This window comes from Leucopleurus acutus (genome assembly GCF_964270905.1).
Source record: "Leucopleurus acutus genome assembly, chromosome: 20".
NCBI classification, from domain to species: Eukaryota; Metazoa; Chordata; class Mammalia; order Artiodactyla; family Delphinidae; genus Leucopleurus; species Leucopleurus acutus.
This window is the reverse complement of record NC_139162.1, coordinates 272,520-300,241: the sequence shown is the minus strand read 5'-3', so window position 1 is coordinate 300,241 and position 27,722 is coordinate 272,520. Positions and strand designations below refer to the sequence as shown.

At 59.3% G+C, this 27,722-nt stretch overlaps 2 protein-coding genes across 2 annotated transcripts; both read left to right on the top strand.

Annotated features, from left to right (window-relative positions):
• Positions 1-348: 348 nt before the first annotated feature.
• On the top strand, positions 349-21,932 carry TCF25 (TCF25 ribosome quality control complex subunit). The gene is made up of 18 exons (XM_082862278.1): positions 349-591; positions 8,140-8,304; positions 9,213-9,287; positions 9,724-9,842; positions 10,305-10,370; positions 12,920-13,002; positions 14,019-14,149; positions 14,259-14,358; positions 15,023-15,116; positions 16,290-16,382; positions 16,490-16,595; positions 17,576-17,735; positions 18,786-18,873; positions 19,403-19,561; positions 19,672-19,762; positions 20,249-20,328; positions 21,444-21,516; positions 21,637-21,932. Exons 1-18 carry the CDS (start codon positions 400-402, stop codon positions 21,790-21,792), a joined length of 2,031 nt encoding a protein of 676 aa, XP_082718404.1. The 5' UTR covers positions 349-399; the 3' UTR covers positions 21,793-21,932.
• A 3,807-nt stretch (positions 21,933-25,739) lies between these two features.
• On the top strand, positions 25,740-26,693 carry MC1R (melanocortin 1 receptor; the record flags this gene model as incomplete). The annotated part of the gene is made up of 1 exon (XM_082862149.1): positions 25,740-26,693. One exon carries the CDS (start codon positions 25,740-25,742, stop codon positions 26,691-26,693), a length of 954 nt encoding a protein of 317 aa, XP_082718275.1.
• Positions 26,694-27,722: the final 1,029 nt, after the last annotated feature.

The window sequence follows — 27,722 nt, the reverse complement described above, 5'->3', positions numbered from 1 at the left end:
CTGGAGGCGGCCTGCAGCGGCTGGGCGCACCCCTCCGCGACCCGCCCCCAGCTGCCGCCTGGCCCCGCCCCCGCCCCGCCCCCGCCCCGCCCCCGTCCCCGCCCCGCCGGCCCGCACTCGCTACTGGAGGCTCGGAGCCCCGCGCCTTCCAAACGTGTCTCGCTGGCGCGCCTCCAGAAAACCCGAAGACACCGCCCAAATCGCGCGAGAACTCGCACGGAAGTCCCTGCGCCTTCTTTGATGCCACCGCAGACAGAGAGGAAGTTCCGGAAGGCCGCAGCGCGCAGACGCGACACGCCAGACTCGCGCCACCGCGCCTTAAGTGCGCAGGCGCGCTGTCGGCTCTCTTTTCCGCTCTTCCTTCTGCCAGTCTCTAGACGTCAGCGGCTGTTGGGTCCTATGTCGCGCCGGGCCCTCCGGAGGCTGAGGGGGGAACAGCGCGGCCAGGAGCCCCTTGGGCCCGGCGCCCTGCAGTTTGTCCTCCACGATGACGATGATGTGGAAGAAGAAGGCCCAAAGCGGGGGCCCGGTGGCCGGCGCCCCCGGGGCCCAGGGAAGGAGGGCGTCCGAGTCAACAACCGGTTCGAGTTGGTGAGGCGTCGGGCTGCCCGGGGTGGGGGCCCGGGGTGGGGGCCCGGGGTGGGGGCCCGGGGTGGGGGCCCGGGGTGGGGGCGGCATGCGAGGAGGGTCCGTGACGTCACGGGGCGGGGCGACTGGGGTCTGGGCTGCAGTGGGGGCGGGGCGAAAGGAGTGGGCGGTGGCCTGAGGCCGGGGGCGTGGCTACGTTGGCTTTGGGCTGCGGTGGGGGGCGGGGCCATACGTCCGGGGGCGGGGTAAGTGGGGTCCTGGCTGCAGCTGGGTGGGCGGGGCCTGCCGTCTGTGGGCGGGGCCTCAGCTCAGTGGGCGAGGCTTCGCTCCCAGGGTCTGGGGTCGCCAACCCTCATTTCAGGGTTAAGTGTCTCCCTCGCGGTGCCGTCGCAGGGCCTTCGCAAACGATCTCGGTTGCTCCTCACAACCCAGGACTCGGTGCCTCGCTCTTGCCCATCGCTGCGTCCCCGTAGCAGGTGTCTGGCACAGAGAAATAACGCCAACCCCCCCCACACCCCCGTCTCCGTAGCGCTGGCCTCAGTCTGTAATTTTGCACGTGCTCGTTCTCGCTCCCTTGACCGCCCCGAGCGGCAGGTAGCGTGTCTGCTTTGCGCACCGTGTGTCCCCAGCACCGTGCGCCCGGCGCACACTAGGGCGCGACCGCGGTTGCCGAGTGATTGGAGGAGTACCAGTAGGTGTGAAGATCGTGGAGAACACCAGCTGCCGTCTGTAAGGTCTGTTAGTCTGGCAACCGCTCCCAACTTCACAGGAAGTTGGCAGGTTAGGGGCCCATCCTAAGACTGGGGCGTGTGGGCTGCCAGTCTGGTAGCTTGGTTTAGAGATTGTCCACGTTCCTCCAAGGTAAGAGGCAGCCTCACCCTGTAGTTTCTGCTGGAAGCGGGACCAAGTCCGTCTTCAAATTCTCCAGACTATCCCGCCACCTCTTCAGAGCCTCCCCGCTCCCTTGTTTCTTGCCATTTCTTTGTTTTTAATTTTTTATTATGGAAAATTTCAAACACATGCAAAAATAGAGCAGTACAAGTAACCTTCACGGGCCCCCACCCAGCTTCCACGGCTCTCCACACATGGGCGGTTTTTCCCCAGTGCTCCCATCACATCATTTATCCCTAGGTTTTCCAGTCTTTTTTTTTTTTTTTTTTTTCCAGTACGCAGGCCTCTCACTGTTGTGGCCTCTCTCGTTGCGGATCACAGGCTCCGGACGCGCAGGCTCAGCTGCCATGGCTCACGGGCCCAGCCGCACCGCGGCATGTGGGATCTTCCCGGACCGGGGCACGAACCCGCGTCCCCCACATCGGCAGGCGGACTCTCAACCACTGCGCCACCAGGGAAGCCCTCCAGTCATTTTTTGACTTCTTTCAAAACCCTCAAGGCTTCTTTCCATCCCACTTGTTAACAGGCTGAAATGGGTTTGTGCTGAAGTTGGCTGTTTTCCTTGACCGTCTGTCAAGTGTACTTTCTCCTTATTCTGACATCCTCCAGGTTTAGTCTTCTTTTTTTCTCAGTCTTAAACAATGGTAACTCATTTGGAAAACGTTCACACGTTCCAGGCCCTGCTGCGATGTCATGTGTCTTATGGTCTGGGAAGGTCATGTTGTCCCCATTGTACAAATGAGGTAGTAAGTGACACCCACAGTGAAATCCAGGTTCTGGGCTCTTTTTTTTTTTTTTTAGTAAATTTATTTACGTATTTATTTTTGGCTGCGTTGGGTCTTTGTAGCTGTGCGCGGGCTTTCTCTAGTTGCAGCGAGCGGGGGCTACTTTTCATTGCAGTGCATGGGCTTCTCATCGTGGTGGCTTCTCTCATTGCGGAGCATGGGCTCTAGGCACGTGGGCTTCAGTAGTTGTGGCACACAGGCTCAGTAGTTGTGGCTCACGGGCTCTAGAGCACAGGCTCAGTAGTTGTGGTGCACGGGCTTAGTTGCTCTGCGGCACGTGGGATCTTCCCAGACCAGAGCTCAAACCCGTGTCCCCTGCATTGGCAGGCGGGTTCTTAACCACTGCGCCGCTGAGGAAGTCCCTAAAATTGTACTCTTAACCATGCCCAGGTGTTTGTCTCTGAAGCAAAGTTAGCGTTCCTTTTGAAGAAGAAAGGAGGATAGATGGACAGTGGGCCAGGGTGAGGGGATAGATGAAAAAAAAAAAAAAAAGCAGGTGCTTCTGTGTGTGAATAGAGAGAAAAGGTGCTTTTCTGGACTCCCTGTGGTATCGGTCAGGTCAGAGGGACCCAACAGCTGCCCCTGCTGAGTGCTGTGCTGTGCGTATCCTCTTCTGCTCTCCGGCAGGACCCTGGTGTTGCACAGACCTCCATCGTAGTCTGTGGATTCAAACGCCATCTTTACATCATCTCCTTTAGGTGTCTCGCAGACATCTCAGGCTCAGTGTGTCCAGACTTTAACTGCCCTCTCTGCCTCCTCCAGCCTTTCCTGTCTGTCGAGGGCAGCTCCACTCTTCCTCTTGCCAAGGCCAGCAGCCTGGAATATACCCCTGACCTTTTTCTCTCACACACCACATGCAAACCCTGGTGAAGTCGTGGGCGGCTGCAGGTGTAGCACCTGCGGTGTGGCCGTTGCCTCTGCCTGGATACTTCTGACCCTGTCCCGCTCGTCCTCTTGGCCTCTGCAGCCTGTCTGGGTGCAGCAGCCACAAGGATCCTGTTAGGCCCACATCTGCTCTCAGCCCTCCTTTCTCACAGCCCCCCAGGGCCCGGATCGCCCGCCTCATGTCTCCCCGATCTTGCCCGCTCTGCTCCAGCCACAGGCCTGGAACGCAGGTCTCCCCGCTGTCCCCTCTACCCGGAACACCCCATGTTCCTGTGTTGCTTCCCCCGCTCAGGCTTCGCTCAGATGTCACCTTCTGAGTCTTGCTTACCCTCCCCAGCGATTTAAAGTTACAGCCCCTCTCCCCGTTCTTCTGATCTTTCTCCTTTTTCTCTGGAAGTTATCACAGAACAAACCCTACAAGTTACCGACGTGTTCTTTTTATCTCGTGCTGCTTGGCCCCCACTGCCGGAGAGTATCAGCTGTGTGAGAACAGAGACTTTGTTGTTCCCTCGCGTATCCCCACCCCCGGAACAGTGTCTGTTCTCGTAGGTGTGCGGAGAGGTCGCGGCATGAGTCAGTGTTTCCTCTGAGGACAGAGTGTGAGTGAGCGTCTGCACACGGGCTTTGCATCCCAGCTCCGCCTCTTCTTACCTGTGAGAACTTGGACAGGGTTCCTAGCATACACGTCGGCTCCCCTGTTTCCTGGGGATGATGTTACTTACCTCATGGGGTTGTCACGAAGAGTCAGTGAACTAACGTGTACAGCCCTTAGCCCATGCCAGGCGCACAGTACTCAGCAAATGTTGATATTACATCGTGTTGACAGCCAAGAACTTCAATAGAAACGTGTGACTCTAAGTGGATTAGAGGCGTTTCTAGGGGCTGGTACACCCCTCTCCCCCTGGGGAGTGGGAAGACACCCTTCTGTGACTTAATGGCTGGGACTGTCCTCTTTGCTGGCTCTTGGGTGAGTTTCCTTGGCCTTAGATTAGAAATCATCTTTCCTACCTCATCCAGACTGGTTTTTGAAAATCGGTTTTATTGAAATATAATTTATATGTAATAAATGCACCTGTTTTAAGGGTATAGTTTGAGTTTTGCAGCATAACGTACTGTGCAACTGTTAAAAATGGTGTTGTAAAATAGAATTTATTAGTGTTTTGGGGTCAGGGACCACTTTGACAATCTGATAGAAAACCACATAAGCTTTTAAAAACTATCAGGATTTATTCTATATCATTGAAAAGTTTTAGCGAGGAAGATTGTTCTTCTCTGAAGATTACATGTTTATGTCTCTCTGTTTTCATGTACAATATAGTGGCCAGTCTCTGAAATAAATCTAGATTGGAAGAAATCTAAATTGTGTAATTAAATAAAAGCAAACTTGTTCCGAAGTAAAAGCGTCATTGATGAGGTTGCTCTTGTTTGACTGGAATAAGAACTGGACGTTGTTTGGTGACCGTCGACTCGCAGACATGGGTCATCTTCATGTTTGATGCCCAGTTCTGCTGGCAGCAGCAGCCAGACCCTGGATTCACATTCACAAACGCATTTGGTAACAGGTGGTATTGGAACCCCTGTAGATTTTTTCACTGCTCAAGGGCACATTTGGTCGTGGATTACAATAATGTTCTAAGATTCTTCAGGTTAGCTTCACGTCACATCACTTCTTTTGTCCTCAAGTCTGTGAGAAAAGCTTTAGCAGAGGTGGCCTCATCCATGGCAGTTTCTACCTACTGAAAGATGGTAGAAAGATGAGGCTTTGTCATCCCCGACTGCACGCCAGAGAAGAACTTCCTCAGTAATGTAAAGTTTTAATGTTTTCCCTCTTTTAATAGGAAAAATAACTTTTTTTTTCCAGTAGCACTCTTAGGGGCCCTAAAACGAAAGATGTTTTTCGTTTTGTTTTGTCTTTTTCGGCCGCACCGTGTGACTTGTGGGATCTTAGTTCCCCGACCAGGGATCAAACCCCGGGCCCAGCAGTGAAAGTGCCGCGTCATAACCACTGGGCCGCCAGGGAAGTCCCCGAAAGGCTTATTTTTACAGAGCCAAAAACAATCTCTCAGTAAACCAAGCAGTGGATGAATGGAAACAAAAGTAAGATTTCAGCTTCTAGCCGTGGCAGAATAACTGGTACTCGAGCCGCCTTCTTGCCCTGAATAACTATCAAACTAGCAAAATGCATGAGTGAACTGTTTGCAGACATTAGACCACAAGCACTGCAGGTCCGAGGTCCCCTAGCCCCCTGTGCTGGCTTTCTGACTGGAGACACTCTCCAGAGATGAGCACAGGGAGGCTGGCCCAGCAGATCGTGGAGCTCATGCTGAGCCAGGGAGCAGGTCAGATGTGGGGTGTGTAGAAGTGGCTGGAGTTAAGGGGGAGGGTGCTGGAGAGAAGGAGTTCCGGAAGCCTGCTCGGAGTCTTGGGCTCGATACTAAGGTGTACGGGGCCAAAATGATAAATAAGTAAATTTATTTTAAAAAATTATAAAAAAATCGTAATACAGTACCCCTGTGCACCCACCAGTATGGCCAAAATGAGAGCAGCTCAAGGCTGCTGGGGCCAGCAGCTTTGGCGGGGGATGAAATTGTCCGACCGTTGGAAACAGGCCTGGCAATTCAGCATAAACCTGACGCCTCACACCCCAGCAACCACTTGTGAACACTTACCCAGAAGACTTCACAAATCTTCACAGCAGCTTAATCCACAGTAACCCCAAAACGGAAACAAAAGACTCCCAGTGGATAAACTTTATGTGGTAGAATCCATGCAAAGGAATACTGGTCACCAGGAACCAGGAGCTAACGCCTAATACAAGAGCGGGACAAGCCTCAGAAGCCGTACACTCCAGAAGACACTGACCGTGCGGGCACGGCGTCCTGGGACAGGCAAAGTCACAGTGGTGAAAACCCTAGGGTTCGCCAGCATCGGCAGGAGGCTTAGCTGGGGGTGGAATGAGGCCTGTATTTCTGGCATAACAGGAGAGTTTTGTCTCTTGATAAGAGTATAGGTTACACAGCTCTGCCAAAACTTGCCCTGTACATTCATTTCAAGAGTTGTCAATTGTACCACAGTTTGGTTTTGTTTTTTAAAGAAAAAGCTTCCTACCCCCCAACAGAGATCCAGCCCCTCCCCCCGTCCTCACCGAAGTGTTCATGGTGCCTTGTCCTGGGGATTCCAGAGAGCACACAGGCAGCAGACACGACCCTCTGGAAATAGGGACCCGTTGGGACCTCAAAACTGATGACCATGGCAGCTCCTGGATTGCAAGTCAGATCGACGTCAGGACGCTGGACAGCTTGGGTAGCAGCGTGGGTGGCAGCGAATCGTGCTTCTTCCCAGAGCTCTTGCCAAAGCTCCGCAGGATCCTGCGTGCAAGAGTCAGAGTTTTGCTGTCCGTTGAAGTTGACCTTGGCGTGGAGCTCCTTATAAACTGGGATTTCTGGAAACACCTCAAGCTTCCACAGGGGGCTCAAAAATGAGAATTTTTTTTTTAAGGATGTGAGCATGACTTAATAAAAGTAAAGCAGTCCCGGGCTTCCCTGGGAGGCGCCACCAGTGCTGAATGCTGGACAAAGCGTGGGGCTGTTCCTCCGGGACCCCTGCTGTGGAAAAGAGCCGTCCGCGGGGCCCTCACTGCAGCTCCTCCCTTCGCACCGAGGTCCACGGCGGGGCCTGGCCTCACGGTGCTGTCCCCATCGCGGTCTGCGTGGTGCTGTCGTTACAGAAAAAGATCTGTGAATTTGCTAGACAAGCAGGCGTCACACAGCCCTGAGCTTCATCCTTGCCGCGTGGGAACCTCCGCTGGTGAAGATGCGAAACCAGGGAGCACAGACGTGCATGCGTCCCTTCCCTTGAGACTAACGTCAGAGCCCCGGGCCCCGCGGGGACAGGCATTGGCCAGTCGCTGAGGACTTCGCCCCAGTTTTTTGTTTGTTTGTTTGTTTTGCGGTACGCGGGCCTCTCACTGTTGTGGCCTCTCCCGTTGCGGAGCACAGGCTCCGGACGCGCAGGCTCAGCGGCCATGGCTCACGGGCCCAGCCGCTCCGCAGCATGTGGGATCTTCCCGGACCGGGGCACGAACCCGTGTCCCCTGCATTGGCAGGCGGACTCGCAACCACTGCGCCACTAGGGAAGCCCCCCAGTTTTGTTTGGAAATCATCTCAGGGTTCTGGGGTTTAGAGTGGATTTTATTTTTATTTTTTTAGCTTTATATTTTTCGGATGTTCTGAATCTTTTATGTAGTTTTTAAAATTTATTTTTGGACCTCGGTGAACCAGGTTGCATCCCTCTGATCTGGCCCGTGAAGCGTGGTGTTGGTACTGCGTGTCGCCTCCTTTGTTTGCTGATTCATTTACTAGCAGAAGGGCCAGAACTTGTCCCGTGACTTGTCCCTGCCCCGTCTCCTCCAGAGCGAGGGTGTGAGTCTCCTGGGACCTTCCTTTCTGCATCGTGTTCCTGAGGCCTGCGTGTGCACACGAGCGTGGTTCATCCCTGTTCACCACTGTCTAAGGCTCCCCTGATGGATGCGTTACCATTCTTGTTACTGAGTATCTCCTGGGCCTTGTCTTCCCCCAGGCACTGGTCCTGTCTGCTGGTGTAGAACAGCTGGCCGGAGTCCAGGTGGGAGGAGGGAAGAGTGAGGCATTAGCTGAGCGTGTGTGTTTACTCTGGGGTGGTGCTTGGTAGGGGGAGAAGTTGTCCCGTGTGGGATTCCTCATCATGTCACCCTGAGGACAGATCCCGTAGCCACACAGCGCCCCAGTGTTCTCTGGGACCATGACTGAAGTGGCCCTGGCCCCGCGCTGCTGAGAGGGGAGCGTCGTGGCCACTGGGCTACTGGACATCTGTGGTCCTCCCTCTACAACCTCAGCGACCTGGAAGGTGCCCGCCCACCTTTCCCTGCAACACGCGTGCATCTGAGAGTCACCTTTTCATTTGTGACTAGGACGCACCCGTAATGCCCTTGCTCCCCCGTCTGTGTTTCCAGATAAACATCGAGGACCTCGAGGAGGTGCCCGGGGTGAACGGGGACAGGACCGACTGTCTGCTCATTGACGCCGCAGCATCGGGGAACAAAAGGAGGGCCCAGCGTGGACACTCAGAGTCCAAGAAGGATGGCGACGTGACGGACGCGGCGGTTCCCCCCGAGCAGGTGCAGCTCCCCCTACACACCCCGTTGGCATTCTCTGAGGGCCATTTTGTGAATTGCCCGGCTGCCCCCAGACTTCCTTGGGAGCCCTTATCAGATTGGCTTGGAGTCCTCAAGACTGGGGGCGGCTGGCGAGGGGCCACAGTCCGGGTCCCCTAGACACGTCTCCCTGGCACGAGGCCTGCCCCCTCTGTTTTGGGAGAGTGCCCTTCTGCCCAGGTTGGGTGTGTTCTTTGCGACTGTGTGTCTGCAGCTCGGGCCGGGTGGACCAGGGCCCTTGGTGGGTGCCCTTGAAGAGACACATAGGCCAGGTCAGGGTTGGGTGTGGCTCCTGAGCAGCACGGTGAGGAAGGGGGTCCCTGTAGGAGGCTCTTTGTCACTCACCCAGCAAGTGCTCACTGCGAGCCAGTCTGTGCCCCCCAGGGACCTCTGGTGCAGCTGGGCCCTCGACTGGTCTTGGGGTGCCGGGGGGCTTCCTCGAGGACCTTCACACTGATGGAAGGTGGTGGCCGGGGGAAGGCACGAGCGGTCTTGAGGTGGGGGGACTGCAGGTGTGGCGGCCTGCGGTGCGGAGCCCTGGGCTCCAGGCCGGCTGAGTGTGGCAGAGAGTGGTTGACACGGTGACGGGTGAGAGCGGAGGGCAGGTGGGCGGAGGGTCCAGACCCCGTGAGTGGTCAGGGAGACCTCAGAAAGGTGGGGGCCAGCCAGAGTCAGGGAGACCAGTGGGAGGTGTCAGCTGCTGGAGAGAAGTGGATGTGTTCATAGGACATTCAGAAGGTGGACGGCAGGGCGGTGGGCCTGTTGCTCTGTCTTCCTGCAGCTGGCTGTCCCTCTGCAGCTGGCTGCTCTAGTTCTTGGATTTAAGATGTCATTGTGTCTTTCCGTTGACCGAAATGAGCTTCTTTTGTCAGTCTAATACAAGTGGCAAACTCCGCAAGAAGAAAAGGAAACAGAAAAATAAGAAAAACGCTGCAGGAGAAAGCTCGGTATGTGTGGCTGGTGGATTTGCTCTCTGTGTTCTTTTCGGAATGTTTCTTGAGGTGGTGTTGAAAACATTTCGTTTTTTCTTGATATTTTATTTGACTCATTCAGAGGTCAGGGGAAGTTACCAAATTTGTTCCCTTTGATCCTTGAGGGTTAGAGCCCATCTCCGTGCTTTCCATTTTCTAGCAAACGTCTGAAATGATGCTCTTCCGTTGGCAGAGTCCCTTCCTGGTCTGTGATTCTGACTGTTCCTCTTACGAAGCATCTCTTCTTTTTTCTAAATGTACGTGCAGTACAGGGTGTTCAGATTGGACTGTCTTTCAGGAAGGAAACACAATATAATACTTGTTCTTTGTAAGAGTAAATCTTGCTATTGATGGTTACTTATAAAGTCAGTAAGTCAGTGTGGTAGTGAACATGTCATTTGGGGACTTGCAGGAGAATGGGCTGGAGGACATCGACCGCATCCTGGAGAGGATTGAGGATGCCAGCGGCTCCAGCCGCCCAGGCCCGCCCCCACTGAGTGCCAAGAAGCATGTCCTGTACGTGGAGCACAGGTGTGGCTTCGCCGAGTGAGGAGCGCTCGTCTTCGGGGACAGAGGGGAGGGGACGGGGCAGCCCTGACCTTCCAGGACCTTTCTCTAGCTCTGCGTGTCTGGGAACGTTCTTTCTTGAGCTGCATTAAAGCTGCCATTCGGGGGTGAATTTTCCACCTCCTGTTCCTGTAGGTGCTTAATGAAACCCTGTCCCTACCGCAGACTGTTGCCAGCATTCAAAATCAGCCACCTTCCTTCCTAAGGCAGTGAAGACCCCTCGATCTCGTGCCCGGGCTCACGCTGCTCTGACTCGGCCTGGCGAGTGGTGGCCGGTCTTGGCCACGGGCCGTGTGGTTGCAGAGAAATCAGGCCTGCTGGAGAGCCGCTCTCCATGCTGGGTCCTTATGTGACTTTCTGACATTCTCAGGATCGTTGTTAACACACTCAATTTCATTTTTCTCTGTAAAATTTTCAATTCTCTAGACACTTGAATCCAGACACGGAACTGAAAAGGTATTTTGGTGCCCGAGCCGTCCTGGGGGAGCAGAGGTAAGACCAACACTGCTGTGTTCTCAGCTGAGGGAAGGGAAGGGAGGGTGTTTACAGCCACAGTGAGAAAGGAAGCCCACGGGACCCGAAGGGGAGTCGAGGAGAAGTCACGTGGCCTTGTCTGTGGGTGTCGGGCTCCATCACGCACCGCCTGCTCTCCCCCGCGAGTCCTAGTTTTACAAAGATTCTGAAGTTTGAGCTTCTGGCCTTGAAATCTTAGCCAGATTCATTTTTGCTTTTCAGTTGAGAGCAATACCGATGTGGGGTTTGGGTTTTGCGATAAGTTTGACCTTCGTGCACGTGAGTTCTGGTGGCTGGTGCCGTGCAATCAGCGCCGCGGGAGCGTCCGGGGCATGGGGATCCCAGACCTCCCGTGGGAAGGGGGCTCTTCTGCCTGGGCTGCTCCCTCGCAGGGCCCAGCCCCGACTGTGGAGCTTTCCCTCGGCAGAGGCTTATGAAAAAGAGCTGCTTATTCAAGCAGTTCCGAGCCGCCACCCTTGCCTCCCACAGATAACCCTTCAAGGCTGTTTGCTGCGCCTCCTGGGCCCCGTGCACATGTCTTGTTTCCTGGGGCCGTAGGGTTCTTCTATCTCTCACACGCCTGGTTTGCAGGCTGGGTCCTGAGCACCATTTACCCTGCACTGCTGTGCCAGCAGCAGCAGCGCCAGCAGCATGGGGGGAGCAGGCGCCCTGGGCACAGGTGTCGGGGTGCACTTGGCTGCAGTGCCTGCTGGCTCTTAGCGTGAGGGTGCCCGGGAGGGGTGTCACCCGCTGCCCCCCGTCTGCGTGCTGCTTCCTCCTCGGATCCTTGGCAGGTGTAGGAGGCTTTCAAGTCTGTCATAATGTGAAGACGAAGAATAGTCTCCATGTGTTTGTGTTTTTGGTCTTTTTTGAATTGGGGTGTAGTTGTTTTACACTGTTGTATAGTCTCCACGTGTTTGACTTCCGTTGTTGTGTTGTTTGGGCCGTGCCGGGCGGCATGAGGGATCTTGGCCCCTCAGCCAGGGGTTGGGCCCATGCCCCCTGCGGTGGAAGTGCAGGGCCTTAACCGCTGGGCCGCCGGGGAAGCCCCTGGCTTCTATTTGTCTGGCTTTGAGTGAGGCTGGGGAGTCTCCGTGCCACTCGCCCACCCTGCCCTTGTGCCTCTCACTGCATTTGCTGTGTGACTTGCTTTTATGTTTGCTGTAAATTTGCTCGGGACACAAGGGTCTCTGGCTTTGTCTTCTTCTTTGGAATATTAATGAAAAACACTTTAACTCAAAATGTTCCCCTTTTTTACCTGTATTGCCCTGGGCTGGACCTTGCACCCCAACCCGCCCTCGCTTCCTTCGCATCTGCCTGGTCTGTCTATACATGTTCGCCTGGTCTTATTTCTGTGCATATTACACTTATTACTAGTAGTTAGTTCATCGTAACTGCACTTACTGTTTTTCGCAGTGTTACTATAGTTGTTATTTATCATGTTTCCTTCCTTAAACAATGAAGTCCTGTGCATGGGCTACCTTGAGAAGCCGTGGTCCCTCCTCGTCCCCTCGGGATCTCCAGGTGCCGTGTGTGCTGCTCTCTGCCGGGTCCTCCCATCTGGACCTCCTCTGCCACTGGTGTCTGCTCCCCCGTTGGTGCCCCACCTCCCAGTGGCAGCCTCTTCTGCATGGACGGCTCACTGCAGGGCTGGACCATCCCTGGGATTCCAGACAGGACAGTTCTGAGCATCCAGTTAACTCTCCTTTTTTTCACAATTACCAATTACCCAGAATCATCCCACATTTTAGTTTCCTTCAGATTTTGACCATGGTTTTCTTGAAGAGTTGTTTTTTCTCCTGCAGTTTTTTACTTTTATTTCATCCCATTCCTAACACAATCCAGATTTTTACTCAATTTTTTTCTTAATGAAATAGTTCATATTATCAAAAAAGGTATACAGTGTAATATACATGGGTCCACTTGGCCACTACTCAGCTCAAGAAATAAAGCATCAGTGATAGAGCAGAAAGCCCTCGGTGTGACCACGGCTGTGGGGAGGGGCTCGCACCTGCAGCAGAGACCCCCGAATGAGAGAGCCGCGGCACCGAGCCTGGGGGAGGGAGCTGGGCCGGCCCCGCTGCCCGCTCGTGCTCCTGTGTCTGGCTGGCTTTCTTCCAGAAGTGTGTGGGTGTTTGCTGCTGATGCCCCATCTCCGTTGCTTGTCGGGGTGGGGCCTCCTGAGAGGGCAGATGAGAAGGGCCCTCTGCCCCGCGCAGCCGCATTGTCCATGGGAAGGCAGCTCATTTGTGTCCGCGGGTCACCGCCGGCTCGCTCTCACCTTGTCGTCTTCACGTTAGGTTCTCACCTTCTGTTTCTTTTCTCCCTTTCCTAATGTTTTGCTGGACTACGGGTTTCCTGTTTTTCTTCCCTCTTCCGTGGTGGTTTGGTTGATCGGATCGCAGTCTGCCGTCTCGTCCGGCAGGGTGACGGCCGTTGTCAAGGCGGTTTGCGTTCTGTCCTTGTCCTGCCCTTGCCCGCAAGGGTCCGGCAGCACGGAGGTAAAGCCGTACCCTGTTTCTCCTCAGGCCGCGGCAGAGACAGCGCGTGTACCCCAAGTGTACGTGGCTGACCACCCCTAAGAGCGCCTGGCCCCGGTACACCAAACCAGGTGAGGGCGCGGGGCTGCAGGGCCACGCCTCTGCGTGTGCAGAGCCAGCGTGCGTGTGTGCGGCCGAGGGCCCTGCGTGGGGCTGGGGGGAGCCCCCTGTCTGGGCACAGACCCCACCCGCCGTGTGTTTTCCTGGCCACGTGCAGTCCGCGTTGCTCCACCTTCTTCCTTTGTGCTGTGGCTCCTACGCCATAGGAAGCAATCGAGTTCGTTTGTAAACGGTGACATTTTATATGTTGTTGCAAACTGGAGAGTGATTTAATAATTAATAATTTAAAGAAAATTACCATTCGTTTAATAATTTAAATTAGTAATTTAAAGAAAACCAGCAGCAGTGCAGAAGGGTTTGGGTGCAGGGTCATGCCCTGCCGGGGGGGCTTGGCTGTGTGGCATCCAGGATCAGGGGGCCCCGGGGCCTGGGATGCCCTGCGAGACCCCCTGTGCTCAGCGAGGACACGGGAAGCCATGGCCCTAGTGGGCATCTCACCCTCCTTCTCCTTCACTCCCATGTTCCCAGCAGCGGCCCCTGAGCACAGGCAGAGAGAGGGGCTCATTGCCACGGGGTCCTGTAGGGCTGCCCCTTTAGGAGGGTGTCGCCAGGGGCGTCCGGGACCCTGACCGGTCTCCTGAAGGTGACGAAGGGAGATGAAGTTGTCAGGCTCCTGAGAAGACCCTGGACCCCGTCCACCCAGAGTCAGCGCAAGAAGCAGAGAGAGGACGTCGTGGCTTAGCAGTCCCTGTCGTCTCGAGGCCTGGCAGCGGCCCCTGCGCCCTGTCGCACGCCCGCCTGCATCATGGCTCTAAGCAGACAGTGTCTGGGGCTGACCGGATGGGGTGGGGGAGGCGGGCTGTGCGTGTCCCCTCCCTGTTGTCCTGGGATGTCGCTGCTCCGTCCACGCTCCTGGGGGGAGGCACGTCTTCACAGGAAAGGTGTAGAGGCGCGTGTTGCTGGTGTGGCCCAAGCTGCGGGCAGTCCGCCCTGGGCATCCTGACGCAGGCACCCCCCACCACCCCAGGTCTGTCGATGCGGCTGCTAGAGTCTAGGAAAGGCCGCTCAGCCTTCGCCTTTGAGCACAGTGAAGAGTACCAGCAGACGCAGCACAGGTTCCTGGCCGCCGTGGAGTCCATGGAGCCCAACAACATGGTGGTGCGCGGGCACCCTGTGGGGTCGTGGAGGCGCGGCGCGAGCCGAGCTGCCGGAGGTGGGGCCGGGGCCTTCCTGGGCCTCGTCCCATCAGCTTCCTCCTGCCTCACAGGTCCTGCTGCAGACCAGCCCCTATCACGTGGACTCGCTCCTGCAACTCAGTGACGCCTGCCGCTTCCAGGAGGACCAGGAGATGGCGCGGGACCTCGTGGGTAAGGCCTAGCGGGCGGCCCCACCTCAGCTGTTGGGGATGTGGTGGGTTTGCCAGGATGTTCTTTAAGTAACAGCTTTATTGAGATAAAATTCATCTACCGTGAAATTCGCCCCTTTAGAGCCTACAGTTCCTTGGGTTTTAGTATATGCAGACTCGTACAGCCTCATCCGTGTTGCTTCTGGGTCACTTCCACCATGTGCGAAAGAAACCCGCCTCCCCTAGCCCCTGGCAACCGCCGGTCCGCCCTCTGTCTCCGGACTTTCCTGTAAATGGAATCACGACACACGTCTCCATCTGGCTTCTGTCATTTACCGTGATGTTCTCAGTGTTCACCTGTGTGAGCCGTGTGTCAGGACGTCATTCCTTTTGTGAGGATGTATGGTCCACGTCTCGTGGCCTGTTTCCACCCTCGGCTCCTGAAGATCAGCCCCTGGGGGTGCGTGGGCTTCAGGGGAGGCATGTGGTTCCTCCGGCCGGAGCGGGCGTGGCCAGGTCACACCTCTGTGGTTGACGTGATCCCCGTGGGCACGTCCTCGCCCGTCACTTTCCAACTCCTAGTCTCGTGGCCACCTCCCTTCTGGAGCTTTCCTCAGGAGCCACAGAGGACGGGTTTGCAGCCACCGCGCAGAGGCTGACAGCCGCCCCGTGTCTGTCACCTGCAGAGCGCGCGCTGTACAGCATGGAGTGTGCCTTCCACCCCTTGTTCAGCCTCACCAGCGGGACCTGCCGGCTGGACTACCGCAGGCCCGAGAACAGGTGAGCCGGCCACCCAGCGTTCACAGGCGCACACCATCTTCCCTCGCGAGTGTGTCGTAGGCGTCACAGGTGATGTGGGTGCTAGGGTGGGCGCACGGGGGGCAGGTGCCACGGGACTGTCCACGAGGGGTCCCGCTGGGGTCCCAGGGCTTCGTGCTGTGTTTAAAGCTTAAATGCAGGAGGGCTGGACCTGAGGGTGGACGGATCAGGCTGGCCTGGGGTTTAAATTTGTCCACGTTAGGAGGGAGCCTCGCCAGCCACCTCACCGCCATGGGACCTGTAGTCGTGTTTCCTTGCGTGTTTGGACTCAGTCCGCAGCCCACGCGTTTGGGATCCTCGGGAACGCCTTGCGGGCAGCAGCGTGAACACAGCCCCACCGTGTTCCTGTCACGCACGCCCGTGGGACCCTCTTCCTGCAGACTCTCTTGCCCCGAAGCCCCTGTTCTCAGCAGCGCAGGCCTGAGCGGATACCGCGGCCTCACTGCTGACCTCAGCCTCTAGCCTCTCACCCACCGCCTGCTCCTCAGGGCCTTGCGGGCCTGGGCACGCTCTCCACTCCGGGCGCCCCCACCCCCCCCACCCCCCGTGGTCTCCGGCCATCCTGGGTCGTGTCCCTTGTAGGATGTGTTCTCCGGCTTGGGGGCTGTCGTGGGCCCCAGGGCACAGTGACCCCCACTGCACAGATTGTCTGCAGGGTGTGTGGGGTCTGAATTTTCTCTCTTGCTTCTAGTTGTGTGAGCTTTGTCTCTCCAATGAAATTCTTAGTTCTTTGCGATGCTATAAAATACTAACGTTCCCAGGCATTAACAGGGCAGGGAGCCATTGATCAAAACGGCAGTCCACCAGGATAAATCTAGATGGTCGATACAGCAGCAGATTCTAACTCTCTTCCCTTAAAGGATAGTTTTTTAAAAAAATGCCCAAGAAGATGCAGATCTCCACGAACAAATAGGCTTGGTTTTTTGCCCGTGCACACACATGTGACCGCAAACAACAAGCAGAGTCACCTTCTCTGCAGACAGGACCCTGGCGAACGTTCACGCTGATTAGGCCACACGGGAAATGCCGGCGAAGCCCGCGGGCAGAGGGTGGACGCAGTGCCGGACGAGGCGCCAGGCGACGTGCTCTGCTGCCTGCCGTGCTCTCATTGACGAGGAACTGTCTTGGGTCTAGGAGCTTCTACCTGGCCCTCTACAAGCAGATGAGCTTCCTGGAGAAGCGGGGCTGCCCACGCACGGCGCTGGAGTACTGCAAGCTCATCCTCAGGTAGGGCTGCCGCCCGCGCCCCTCCCTCCCGGGCCACGGCCTGTGGGCGTCCGCACCCGCCCACTGTGGGTTCTGTCTCCCTCTGCTCGCCGTGCTGCCTCCGGAAGCCTTGAGCCGGACGAGGACCCCCTGTGCATGCTGCTGCTGCTCGACCACCTGGCCTTAAGGGCACGGAGCTATGAGTACCTGATCCGCCTCTTCCAGGAGTGGGAGGTGGGTGTGAGCACACACCAGGCCGGGCAGGGACGCCAGGGGAGGGTCCTGGGCAGACCCCAGGGGGCCTGCCTTGCCGCCTGCTTGCACGTGAGCGCAGGTGTGCAGAGGGAGCCGTGAGGTGGGGGAGGCCACCGCGGCTCGACCCCTGGACGCGTTGGTGCGCGTGAGGTCTGAGACGGGCAGGAGGCAGGCCATCGGCTGTCTCGTTAATAACCTGCATTTCGCATCCTGGTGGTGCTGTTTTAGATACGCGGGTTATAGATGATGTAGGAATGTGCATTTCACCGGTTTTCTTCTTAATCTGGCTGCTGTAAGATGAAGGCTGGCGCTGTGCTCCCGTTGGGTGGCACCGTCTCGGGGACACGTCTAGCGGGGGCGGGGCGAGGAGGGGACAGCCTTTTATTTATTCTGTGCTTGAATTTCTTCACGGCACGTGTTGGCGTGTAGTTGAAAGACAGCTACGTAAATTATTTTGAATTCTGGATCATGTGGCCTGGTTGGGTGAGGATTCCCCAGTGCGGGGTCTAGTTCACACAGGTTCCTGGAGTTCACAGAAATGCAGCTGCTGGGCGCCGCCCACGGTGGGGCTGCAGCAGGACGTCTGGGGGACGGGGGGGGGGGGGGGGGGGGGGGTTTGGGCGGAGGTTACAGAAGTCTCCAGAGACCGTGCTGTCACGTGACAGAGCATCGTGTCGTGTGCATCTGCGATGTAGGCGTGGGGAGGGAGGCAAGAGCAGACGTGGAGGTGGGCCAGCCCCACCCCCCAGAGGACCCCGGCCCCTGCCTGACGCTGAGCCGTTGGAAGGTGGGCGTCCGCTCTTCCCGCCCACCTGGCCTGGGTCTGGCCGCACACCCCCAGGTCCTTTTATCTGCCTTCTGTGCCCGGAGAAGGGGGGCCGCTCACCCAGGGGCATCCGGGCGCCCGTGAGCTCTGCCTTTCCCGTCTGCACGCCTTGAGACGCCCAAACCCCTTGTAGGCTCATCGGAACCTGTCCCAGCTCCCAAATTTTGCCTTCTCCGTGCCGCTGGCGTATTTCCTGCTGAGCCAGCAGGCAGACCTCCCCGGCCAGGAGCCGAGCTCTGCGAGGGAGAAGGCCTCTCTCTTGATCCAGCAGGCGCTTATCATGTTCCCTGGAGGTGGGTGTGTCCCCGCAGCCCCCCGCGGGCACGGATGGGTCCCAGCGCTTGTCCCAAGCTCTTGGGAAGATGCATTTTCCAGCGGGGCCTTCAGGCGCTAACTTTGCTGTCAGAGCACCTGGAGGTTTTAGGGTGTCCTTAGATATTAACAGTTCAAGTAAAACTTACCACCTGAAGTAGACGCATTTTCTCTGGCGGTGGGCTGGGTGTGAGAGAAAACGGGGCCAGGAGGGGCCAAGTCAGCAAAGTGGGTGTCTGTCCTCGTCCTCGAGTCCCAGTTCTCACTGGGGTGAGGAGCTCAGAGTTAGGTTCGTCCTGGGTCCTCTCGGGTGACCTGCTGGTTAACATGGGCCCCTAAAGTTGTGGGTGTGTGGACGGGAAGAGGGCTCACGGCCCCTGTGCTGGGCGACATTCTCAAAGGGTCTGTGACCTGAGAGAGGAGCCCACTGCCCTCTCAGGCCCTGGTGGGGCTGGGGTCAGGACCGCGTGCAGCTCCGCAGGGGCTGGGCCGTGCAGCTTGGGCCCTCGGGCTTCATCCCTGGTGGTGAGCCTCCCTGTGGGCAGCCGGGGTGACGCCTGGTCGCTCGGGGCTCCCGGCAGACAGCGTCCTCAGCCAGCCCCTCCCTATCATCTCAGCTGGGCTCCATCCACACAGGGGCTGCGTGTCCGGCTCTGAGCCATGTTGGCCCTTCCCGACGAGGCCCCTGACGGGGTGTTAAGGCCCTGCACGGGGGGCTGTGGCCGCCAGCAGGGCCTGCTCGCCAACCCAGAGTCTACCTCCATCATCCAGGAAGCTCCCTGTCAGGCCCGTGGCTTTTAGTGGAGCCCGTCCCTGGGAGAGCGTTGGGGCAGGGGTTCTCTATGATGAGAGCATCCAGTGCACGTGCTCAGGGCTCCTGCGTGAGTCCCCTCGGGTGCAGGTGGGGCCGCAGGGCAGCGGGACGGACAGCCCTCCGTGGCGGCAGGGGCCCCTGGGCTGGTGTGGGAGAGCGGCCTCCCCTGCCCCTCAGCCCTGGCCTTGCGGGCGTGACGGTCCTGCTTCCCCCGCAGTGCTCATGCCTCTGCTCGAGTACTGCAGCGTGCGCCCCGACGCCACCGTGGCCGCACACCGCTTCTTCGGACCTGACGCCGAGATAAGGTACAGACTGGTGGGCGCCCTGGGCAGGGGGCGGGCCTGGGTGGCGGGACTGTCCTCCCTGCAGGGGCTCTGGGGCCCTGGCCATGTGGGCATCAGCCTGGCCTGTTGGACACAGCGGGGGCACTGGGGCTGTAACGTCCTTGCAGCCGTGAGTGTGGTTCAGACGCCTGTATTGGCACCTGCTGCCTTTTAAAATTTCTCATAAAACGTGAAGAAAAATGTGGGACTTGGGAGCCAGCCACCTCAAGCCCGGTCAGGAAACCGGGGCGGGCTCTCCGGTGTCTGTGCGCACGGGTGTTTGCGTTCTCCTCGTGTTTAGATTTTGATCGAGGAACTTGTTCTTAGTAAGGACGCTGCACAGAAGCAAATGCCTGTGTGCCCTGCCTCGGGGTCCCTTTCCCTTGTCGGCAGCCCCCTCTGGGCAGCCTCTTTCCCCTCCAGGTCGCCAGCACGCCCTGGATGCCCACAGGCACCGGCGGGCGCGTGGAGCCTGGGCCCGTGGGGGTCTCACAGGCCCCACTGCCCACAGCCAGCCCCCCGCCCTGAGCCAGCTGGTAAGCCTGTACCTCGGGAGGTCCCACTTCCTCTGGAAGGAGCCGGCCACCATGAGCTGGCTGGAGGAGAACGTGCACGAGGTCCTGCAGGCGGTGGACGCCGGGGACCCTGCCGTGGAGGCGTGTGAGAACAGGTGAGCCTGGGGCCGGGGTGTGGGCACTGCTCTCAGGACCAGGCCCATCTTGCGGGCGGCGCAGGGCTGTGGCCGCCTCCACCACTGCCCCTCGTCTCCCTGGGCCCTAGGCGCAAGGTGCTGTACCAGCGTGCACCCAGAAACATCCACCGCCACGTGGTCCTGTCGGAGATCAAGGAAGCCATTGCCGCCCTACCTCCGGTAAGGGAGCAGGCTGGACTCGGGCTTCTTCCTGCCGGCAGCTCTGCCCCCGGGTTGGGGTCACGGGCAGAGGCCCCTCCCCTCACAGACACTCGCGTTCTGAGAGGCAGAGCTGAGCCTGCAGCTTTCCGTGACCTTATGGGGCTCAGAGCGGTGACCTGGTGACTCGGAGCCCCGAGGCCAGTAGCTGGCAACCTGGGAGTGAGGCCCTGACATTTTGCAGGGCGGTCACAGCACGTGTGAGCGGAGGTCCTGTGGTTCCCACGCCCGCGCCGGTCCCTGGGCTCATCCCAGTCCTCTGAGCGGGCCGGATGAGCGTCCTGCTGGAGGAGGGGCCCTTCTCCCCCTCGCCCAGGCTTTTAGTACGGGGAACGCAGCCTCGCAAACAAGGGCCGTTCCGTCAGACCGTTCCCACTCCCAGCAGAAAGGCCTGGTGCAGAGTGGAATCGGCTGAAAGTCGCCCCTCTGCTCTCTGCCTTTCTGAAGGATGTGAGCACGCAGTCTGTGCTGGGCTATGACCCTTTGCCTCCCTTGGACACCATCTACTCCTACGTCAGACCAGAGAGGTACTTCCTGCCCTGCTCCTTTGCCCACACGGCTCCGAGGTCAGTGCTGGGGCTCGGGGGGGTCTTGCTGCCTCAGAGTCCAGCCCTCAGAGAATATGGTGATCTGGGGTCACGGATCAGCTGTTGCAGGCCATGTGTTTTCACTTATTTGTCCAGCTAAGGCCATTCCTCTGTCAGGTTCGGGAGCAGGTGGTGGGGATAGGGTAGGAAGCAGTTGTAGAATCCGGCAACACATGTAAAATCAGAACTGCAGTAAGAATCTGCGAGGAAACAGCGGGTGAGCCTGACATGTGAAAGGCGGCTGGTGTCCAGCAGGAGCCTCAGCCTGTGCGGAGGCCCCGCCAGGGACGAGTGTCTGGCAGTCAGGCCGGGACGCAGAAGGCCCCGAGGCCCAGCCAGGAGAGCAGGGGCGGGCACCGCGGTGCCGAGTCTGCAGGCTGCCTTCAGAATTGGCTCATACGAATGCTTTCTTCCCCCTTTCCTTCCGGCCTTTAAAGCGTTACGTTAAGTAATTGCTTTACTTCACGTAGAGCCCGTGGTCACAGAGTCACCGACCTGGGAGAGTCACAGACAGACTTTCTCGTTTCCAGGCTTCAGGCGGACGTACTTTGTAGAATGAAGTCCTTTTTATTCTCTGCTGAATTATAAAAGTTAAGAGTGCGCATTCACGGGGAAATATAGTCCCCAGTTAAATTCTCAACAGGTTAAGATGAAAATTATTAATGATCAGTGTCTGTGGCTTCAACACCAAGCTGACGTGCTGGGCGTGGTCACACTGAGGATGGCTGGGTGCTGTGCTGGCTCCAGGCGCCCGGAAAGTCCAGGAGGGCCCCCCCCACCCCCGACGCATGCCCTAGAATCTTCTCTCCACTCCTCAGCTCTGAGCGAAGGACACTTTGAAACAGCTTTTCTCAAGAGCGAGTGGGGCTTGGCTGCAGCGGCCCCACTCTCCACTCAACTGGCCACGTTCCGAAGGCCAGCCCCATGCTGGACCCCCTGCACCTCGGGCCTGAGCCATCCCCCTGCCGCCCCCACCCCCTCTCTCTCCAGCCGCCGTGGGGGCTGCCCACGTGGCCCCGCCAGGGCCTTTCTGACCGTCCTGACTCCCCTTCCAGGCTCAGCCCTGTCAGCCATGGAAACACCATTGCCCTCTTCTTCCGCTCCTTGTTGCCGAACTACACCGTGGAGGTACGTGGAGCCCAGCACGTGGGGGCCGCCAGCCTGAGACCGGGTGTCGGGTCCCGGGGCGGGGGGCTGGGCGGGGGCTCGTCCTGGCAGGCGCGGCTCAGATGAGTCTCTTTGCCGCAGGGGGAGCGGCCAGAGGACGGAGGGGCCGGGGGTCCACACCTTGACCAGGGCTTGAACAGGCTGATGCTGGCCTTGCGGGACATGATGGCCAACTTCCACTTCCACGACTTGGAGGTGCCGCGCGAGGACCACCTCGAGGGCGACGAGTGGGACTGAGGCACGGGCGGGGCCCCAGCGCTGTGCAGTTATGTTCCTGATTGTGTGCTGGTCGGATCGGCCAGGTCCCCGACCTAGAAGTGCTGCTGTGTTGTCCACCTGCCTCTGCTGTTCTATAAACGTGAACGGGTTGCGCTCTGCCCGGCGTGAGCTCTTCCTTCCCGGCGCTGCGGTCGGCGCCCCCAGATCCTCACACCCCCCAAGGCTCCCCCGGAGTGTGCCCCGCGGCCACTCACGGCAGAGCCCCAACCCTGGGCAGGACCTCCCCGCCGCTGCGCTGCTGGCCCGGGGCATCGCAGAGCCAGAATCCATGCTCGCTTCAGTGAGCGCCGTCGGTGGGGAGGCTGAGAGGTGTGTTTTGGAAAGAACGCTCGTCTTGGCAGCTCTGGGGGGTGTACGTGGCAGAGACTGGGGGGCACTTGATCCAGGGGTGAACGGACCGCAGGCTGGGGAGGGTGAAGGGGTGGGACCTGGTGCTCTTGAGTGACAGCTCAGAACCACACGGGCTGCCTGTGACTAAGGATCCTGTTTGGTTCTGGAATGACCCAGGCCACCAAGGTTGTGAGCCCCACGTGCTACCCTGTGCACTGGGCACCCTCCCAGCCCTGACCTCCACCCACAGAGGCTGCCCGTGTGCTCCAGGGTGCGTTTGGGGCCCCAGGCCGGTCAGCGTGGCAGGAAGTGTGACCCAGCCATCTCCAACGTGCACCCAAGTCCTGGTCCGTCGGCCCATCTTCCAGGAAGTCTGTGGCATCCTGATCGTGATGTGGGGTCACCTACTGCAGAGGCCTGTGAGGTCATCCTTCCAGCTGTTCCCGAGTCGGGGGCGCCTCTGTGCCTTGAACACCCGTGGCAAGGACAGGGCCCTGCAGACGTGGTTACCCCTCCCACCATCCACAGCCAGCTCGGAGACCGAGCCTGCCCTAGAACCACATGGTCCCCACCAGGGTGGCCTGTGATGAACTTCAGCAAGTAAGACAGTTTGCTGGGTGTCTTCTGGGAAGGGGATTGATCTCTGAAAATTACAGGCAAGCAAGGGGAGCTTGGCGCCCTACCTCTTCCAACCTTAAATACATTTAGGTGAGGGTGTGATGTGTGGCGCTACGGCAGCCATCTTGCAACCAGGAATCCAACTTTAAAATGAAGAGCCAGTGTCCTGGGGATAGTGAAGCAGAGGCTGGGCCCAGGAGGTGATGAAACTGCTCACCCCCCAGGCCTGGTGCCCACCCAGTGCTCTGTCGTGCTGCTCCGTCTAATGGGGGTGAGAAGACAGCCAAGGCCCTCACATCTAGGCACCTGCTGTAAAGGCTCAGCTGACCACTCAGGCCTTGTGCTGCTCGTGCATTGCTGATGGGTTGTGCTCTTTCCCATCAAGTCACACCCCACCTCAGGTCTTCAGCATGGGCACCAAAGGGTGGGCACAAAGGCCCCTCCTTTCCCTGCGTTAAAGGAAACTAGACAACCCTGGAACCCAGACCCTATGACCCAGCTCTGGGCTAGGTCTTCCTGAGATCTCTCCGTGGTGAGGGGAGGGGGCAGGGGCGCTGGCTGCACTCCCCGTGGCTGCTGTGAGGGGACCCCCATCGGGGGACCCCCATGAAGACAGGCCTACCCGGTGTGGCCGTGGCTAGACAGGGGCGCCCCTCGGCTCTGCAGGCAGAAGCTCCTCAGGCTCCAGCTCCCACGAGCTCCCTCACATGGTGAGCCTTCGTGTGCTGCGGGCCTGACCCTGTTCTGGTGCTGGGGACCCAGCACTGAGACAGTTCCTGCTCTCACAGCCTCATGAGTGGTCGGCACGTGGTCTCATGTGGTATGTCCTCTGAGGAGGTGGCCGTCCCCCCCCACCTGTCTCTGGCCAGTCCTCGCTTGCTTTCTTCCGGGGGCACTGGAGGTCGAGTGGGTAGGACTGGCTGCAGGGTTAGCTGTGGTTTCACGTGGCCGTTTCCCAGGACTGTGACCAATCGCAGCTCAGCTGTACCTGCTGTCCCCCTCCCTCGGGGTGAGAACCAAACAGGGAGTCTCGAGGCCTCCCCAGGAAGAGGGCTGTGGTCTCATGGCAAAGGCCGCCCAGTTCTCCTGGCCTTTGAAGTCTCAGGCTGGGGGCGCTGGGTCTGGGGAGGCGCAGCAATCTCAAAGGCCTCATTTATGGAGCCGTGATGACATGTAAGCTAGAGGCAGGACACTGCTCGCCCGGCGGCCAGGGAGTCCTGGGACTCACGTGACAGAGACACCAGGGTTCAGGGCAGCGATGCCAGCACTGCCCCCACCGTGGCTCTGCCTCATGGTCCTGCCCTGGGACCCTTTGCTCCCTTTGGGGTTCTCCACCAGGACGTGGGGCGCCCTGGTTCCTGTGGAGCCCAGGCGAGGCCCTTCCTTCCACCCTCCTCTACGTGGCGGGTGGGGGACTCGTGCACGGCCAGAAACAGGCAAACGGGTCCACCAGGGTGTAAAACGGTTTGGCGGAATCTACCGAAGCTGAAGGTGTGCCTCTGACCATGCGGTCCCACCCGTGTGTTACCCAGCAGCAGTGTCTGTGACAGACGGGGGCCACCCAAGCGCCCACGTGACCTGCGCGTTAACGACCGCTGCGTGCGTCCGGGAGGGTGCCTCAGTGCTGAGTGAGGAAGGGTCCGGAGTCCACGCGTATCAGGTTCCAAAACAGGCAAAGTTAACCGATGGTCGGGGCCGGGAGGACACCCCGGAGGGTCTGGTGCAGTCGGTGTTTGATTGATTGGGTGCTGCATTCCCGGCTGTATTTGGATGCGGTGTGCACCAACCTGCATGTTTATGATTCGTGTACTCTCATGTACGACGCGCTTCAATAAATAGCACCAACAGAGGCAAAGGGGGAAAGGGCCGTGTGAGTCGTCAAGGGCAGGGAAGGGAGCTGACGCTGGTGAGCAGGTGCGCCCTCCCCCGTCTGCTGAGGGGCACAGGACGGACCCAAACAGGAACATCACAGCCCAGCGCCTTCAAAGCACCAGACCCTCGGCCGGCCTCTGACTTCCCCCACCCGTGAGGGGCCGGCCCTGAGGTCCATGCCCACCCCGCCCTCAGAGGAGGCTTTGTCGTCAGCACCGGGCACTCTTTAGTGACAGAGTGCTGGCTCGGCTGCGGTGACCTTTTGCAGAGGCAGTGGGGGCCGTCGGGGGAGGTCTGGCAGCTCTGTCCCCGCCCCTGCCCCGGGAGGAGCTGGAGCGCAGGAAGCGGCTGGGGGTCCTTGGGGCAGGACCGCCTTCAGTCCGCGTTTAACGTGGGGCAGGCTGGTGTGTGTGCATGCGTGTGTGTGTGTGTGTGTGTGTGTGTGTGTGTGCGCGCATGTGCGTGTGTGTGTTCCTGAGGCAGGATCCGACGGCTTCAGGGAGGAGGTGGTGGTCTTGCATCGGGCCTGGAAGAGGGCTGGAAGTCTCCGAGGCAGGTCCGGAGCGGGACCCCCGCGCCCGCGACACCTGGAGGGGAGGTGGGCTGAGCACAGCGCGGCTGGCCAGACTGCAGTGGTCTGAGCGCCAAGCTGCCGGGACAGGCCCGGATGGAGCTGCGCCATCTAGCGGCAGCCCTCACGCTGCAGCCCGGGCACACGCCCGTCGCGGTGCCGCCCTCAGGGGGAGGGGCTCTGCGGAAGACTTTAAAGGTCCTGAGAAAGGCAGGCGGTCTCGTAGGACCGAAGGTAGCAAGAGGGCTAGAAATGTCCGGATCTGGGCGACCGCGCCTCCAGGGAAGAGGGGAGGTGGACTGAGGACCAGGACAGAGACACTGAGCCCGCAAGGCTGGCAACTGGGAGCTTGGGGTCCTGGCTGGGAAGTGACGACTAGTGGAGAGGCCCGGGGCCGTGCCTGGGCCGACATTTGTCCAGCCCCGGAGGACGGAGTGTGAGGGGCCTCCCGGTGGAGCCATGAGCTGGGCGGGACCCTGAGAGCAAGGACCCCTTCCTGCTCCCTGGCAGGACGATGCCTGTGCTCGGCCCCCAGAGGCAGCTGCTGAGTCCCCTCAACTCCACGTCCCCAGCCACCCCCCGCCTCGGGCTGGCCACCAACCAGACGGGGCCCCAGTGCCTGGAGGTGTCCGTTCCCGAAGGGCTGTTCCTCAGCTTGGGGCTGGTGAGTCTCGTGGAGAACATGCTGGTGGTGGCTGCCATCATGAAGAACCGCAACCTGCACTCGCCCATGTACTACTTCATCTGCTGCCTGGCCGCGTCCGACCTGCTTGTGAGCATCAGCAACGTGCTGGAGACGGCCGTCATGCTGCTGCTGGAGGCCGGCGCCCTGGCCCCTCGGGCCGCCGTGGTGCAGCAGCTGGACGACGTCATTGATGTGCTCATCTGCAGCTCCATGGTGTCCAGCCTCTGCTTCCTGGGCGCCATCGCCGTGGACCGCTACATCTCCATCTTCTACGCCCTGCGGTACCACAGCCTCGTGACATTGCCCAGGGCGTGGCGGGCCATCGCGGCCATCTGGGTGGCCAGCATCCTCGCCAGCACCCTCTTCATCGCCTACTACAACCACGCGGCCGTCCTGCTCTGTCTCGTGAGCTTCTTCGTAGCCATGCTGGTGCTCATGGCGGTGCTGTACGTCCACATGCTGGCCCGGGCGTGCCAGCATGCCCGGGGCATTGCCCGGCTCCACAAGAGGCAGCGCTCCACCCAGCAGGGCTTCGGCCTCAAGGGCGCAGCCACCCTCACCATCCTGCTGGGCACCTTCTTCCTCTGCTGGGGCCCCTTCTTCCTCCACCTCTTGCTCATCGTCCTCTGCCCTCAACACCCCACCTGTGTCTGCATCTTCAAGAACTTCAACCTCTTCCTCACCCTCATCATCTGCAACGCCATTGTGGACCCTCTCATCTATGCCTTCCGCAGCCAGGAGCTCCGGAAGACGCTCCAAGAGGTGCTGCAGGGCTCCTGGTGAGCTGCTGGGCAGAGGGAGGAGGTGCTGTCGTGTGGCCCAAGCCCTGGGTGGCCGGGGCGGTCCCTTGGCGGAGAGGACGGGCTAGGCCATCGCTGAAGGTGTGGCTGCACAGACCTTCTGGGGCCCGGGAGGGGAATGGCCCGAAGCTCCAGGAGGAGATGTGGGGGATGGGTGAGGCTGGGAGACTGCGGGGCACGGCCCCCCCGTCCACTGGGATGTGCAGGGTGGTGGCAAAAGCTGTCGGCAGCACTGCTCCAAGGACTTTGTGACCAGCAAGGAGGAAGGCGTGGAGCCACCGTGGAGGGTGGGGCTTCTCTCTTCCAAGGCTCAGTGGTGACCGAGAGCCAGGGCTCAGCCCATCTGTCGACACCGCACGCCCCCGGCGGACAGTGCCGGCCAACACCTGCTCTGGGTGAAGCGGGGGCCATCGGCCTGAACTGGGGACCAGTACCCAGGCTCCTGGGCCAGGAAGCAGCCTGGTAATAAATTCTATGCTTGGTGCAGCCTCCTTGCCATCTGTCTTGCCTCCTTCCAGAAGCTGCTTGAAGCTTGAGGTGGAGGAGTGGGGGCGGGGCTGAGGGGGGAAGGAAGGAAGGAAGTCCCAGGAGCCAGCCAGCAACCGTGGCTGGGCTGCCCAGGTGAGGAAACCACAGCCCCACCTGGGGGAGAGCGCGGGAACCTGGCCGCACCCACCCGATCCTGTGCCTTTGCTTTCTCTGGGGTGCAAACCCCCGCCCAGAGCAACTGGAGTAAGGGCAGCAGCTCCCCTGCCCCCAGCCACCACCATGGTGACAAGACCCCAGCACTTGCCAGGCGCCCTCAACTGCAGCACAAGCAGGACCACAGTGACCCATGTGTGACCCTGGCCAGAACGTGGCCCTCTCTTGGCCCAGTCCTGCAGCCCCTCGTCCGTATCCCTGCCTCATCCAGCGGCAGGGTGGCCTGGAGGCTGGGGTCTGCTCTCTTCCAAGTGCTGCCCTTCTGGGAGGAGGGTCAGGGCTCCACCAGCCCTGGGGGGGGGTGAGGCAA

Excerpts from the sequence above, each read along its gene's own strand:
- TCF25 (XM_082862278.1), top strand. The coding sequence starts at position 400 with ATGTCGCGCCGGGCCCTCCGGAGGCTGAGGGGGGAACAGCGCGGCCAG. Across the intron at positions 592-8,139 it reads TCAACAACCGGTTCGAGTTG|ATAAACATCGAGGACCTCGA; the intron begins GTGAGGCGTCGG and ends CTGTGTTTCCAG. Across the intron at positions 17,736-18,785 it reads GCTTATCATGTTCCCTGGAG|TGCTCATGCCTCTGCTCGAG; the intron begins GTGGGTGTGTCC and ends CTTCCCCCGCAG.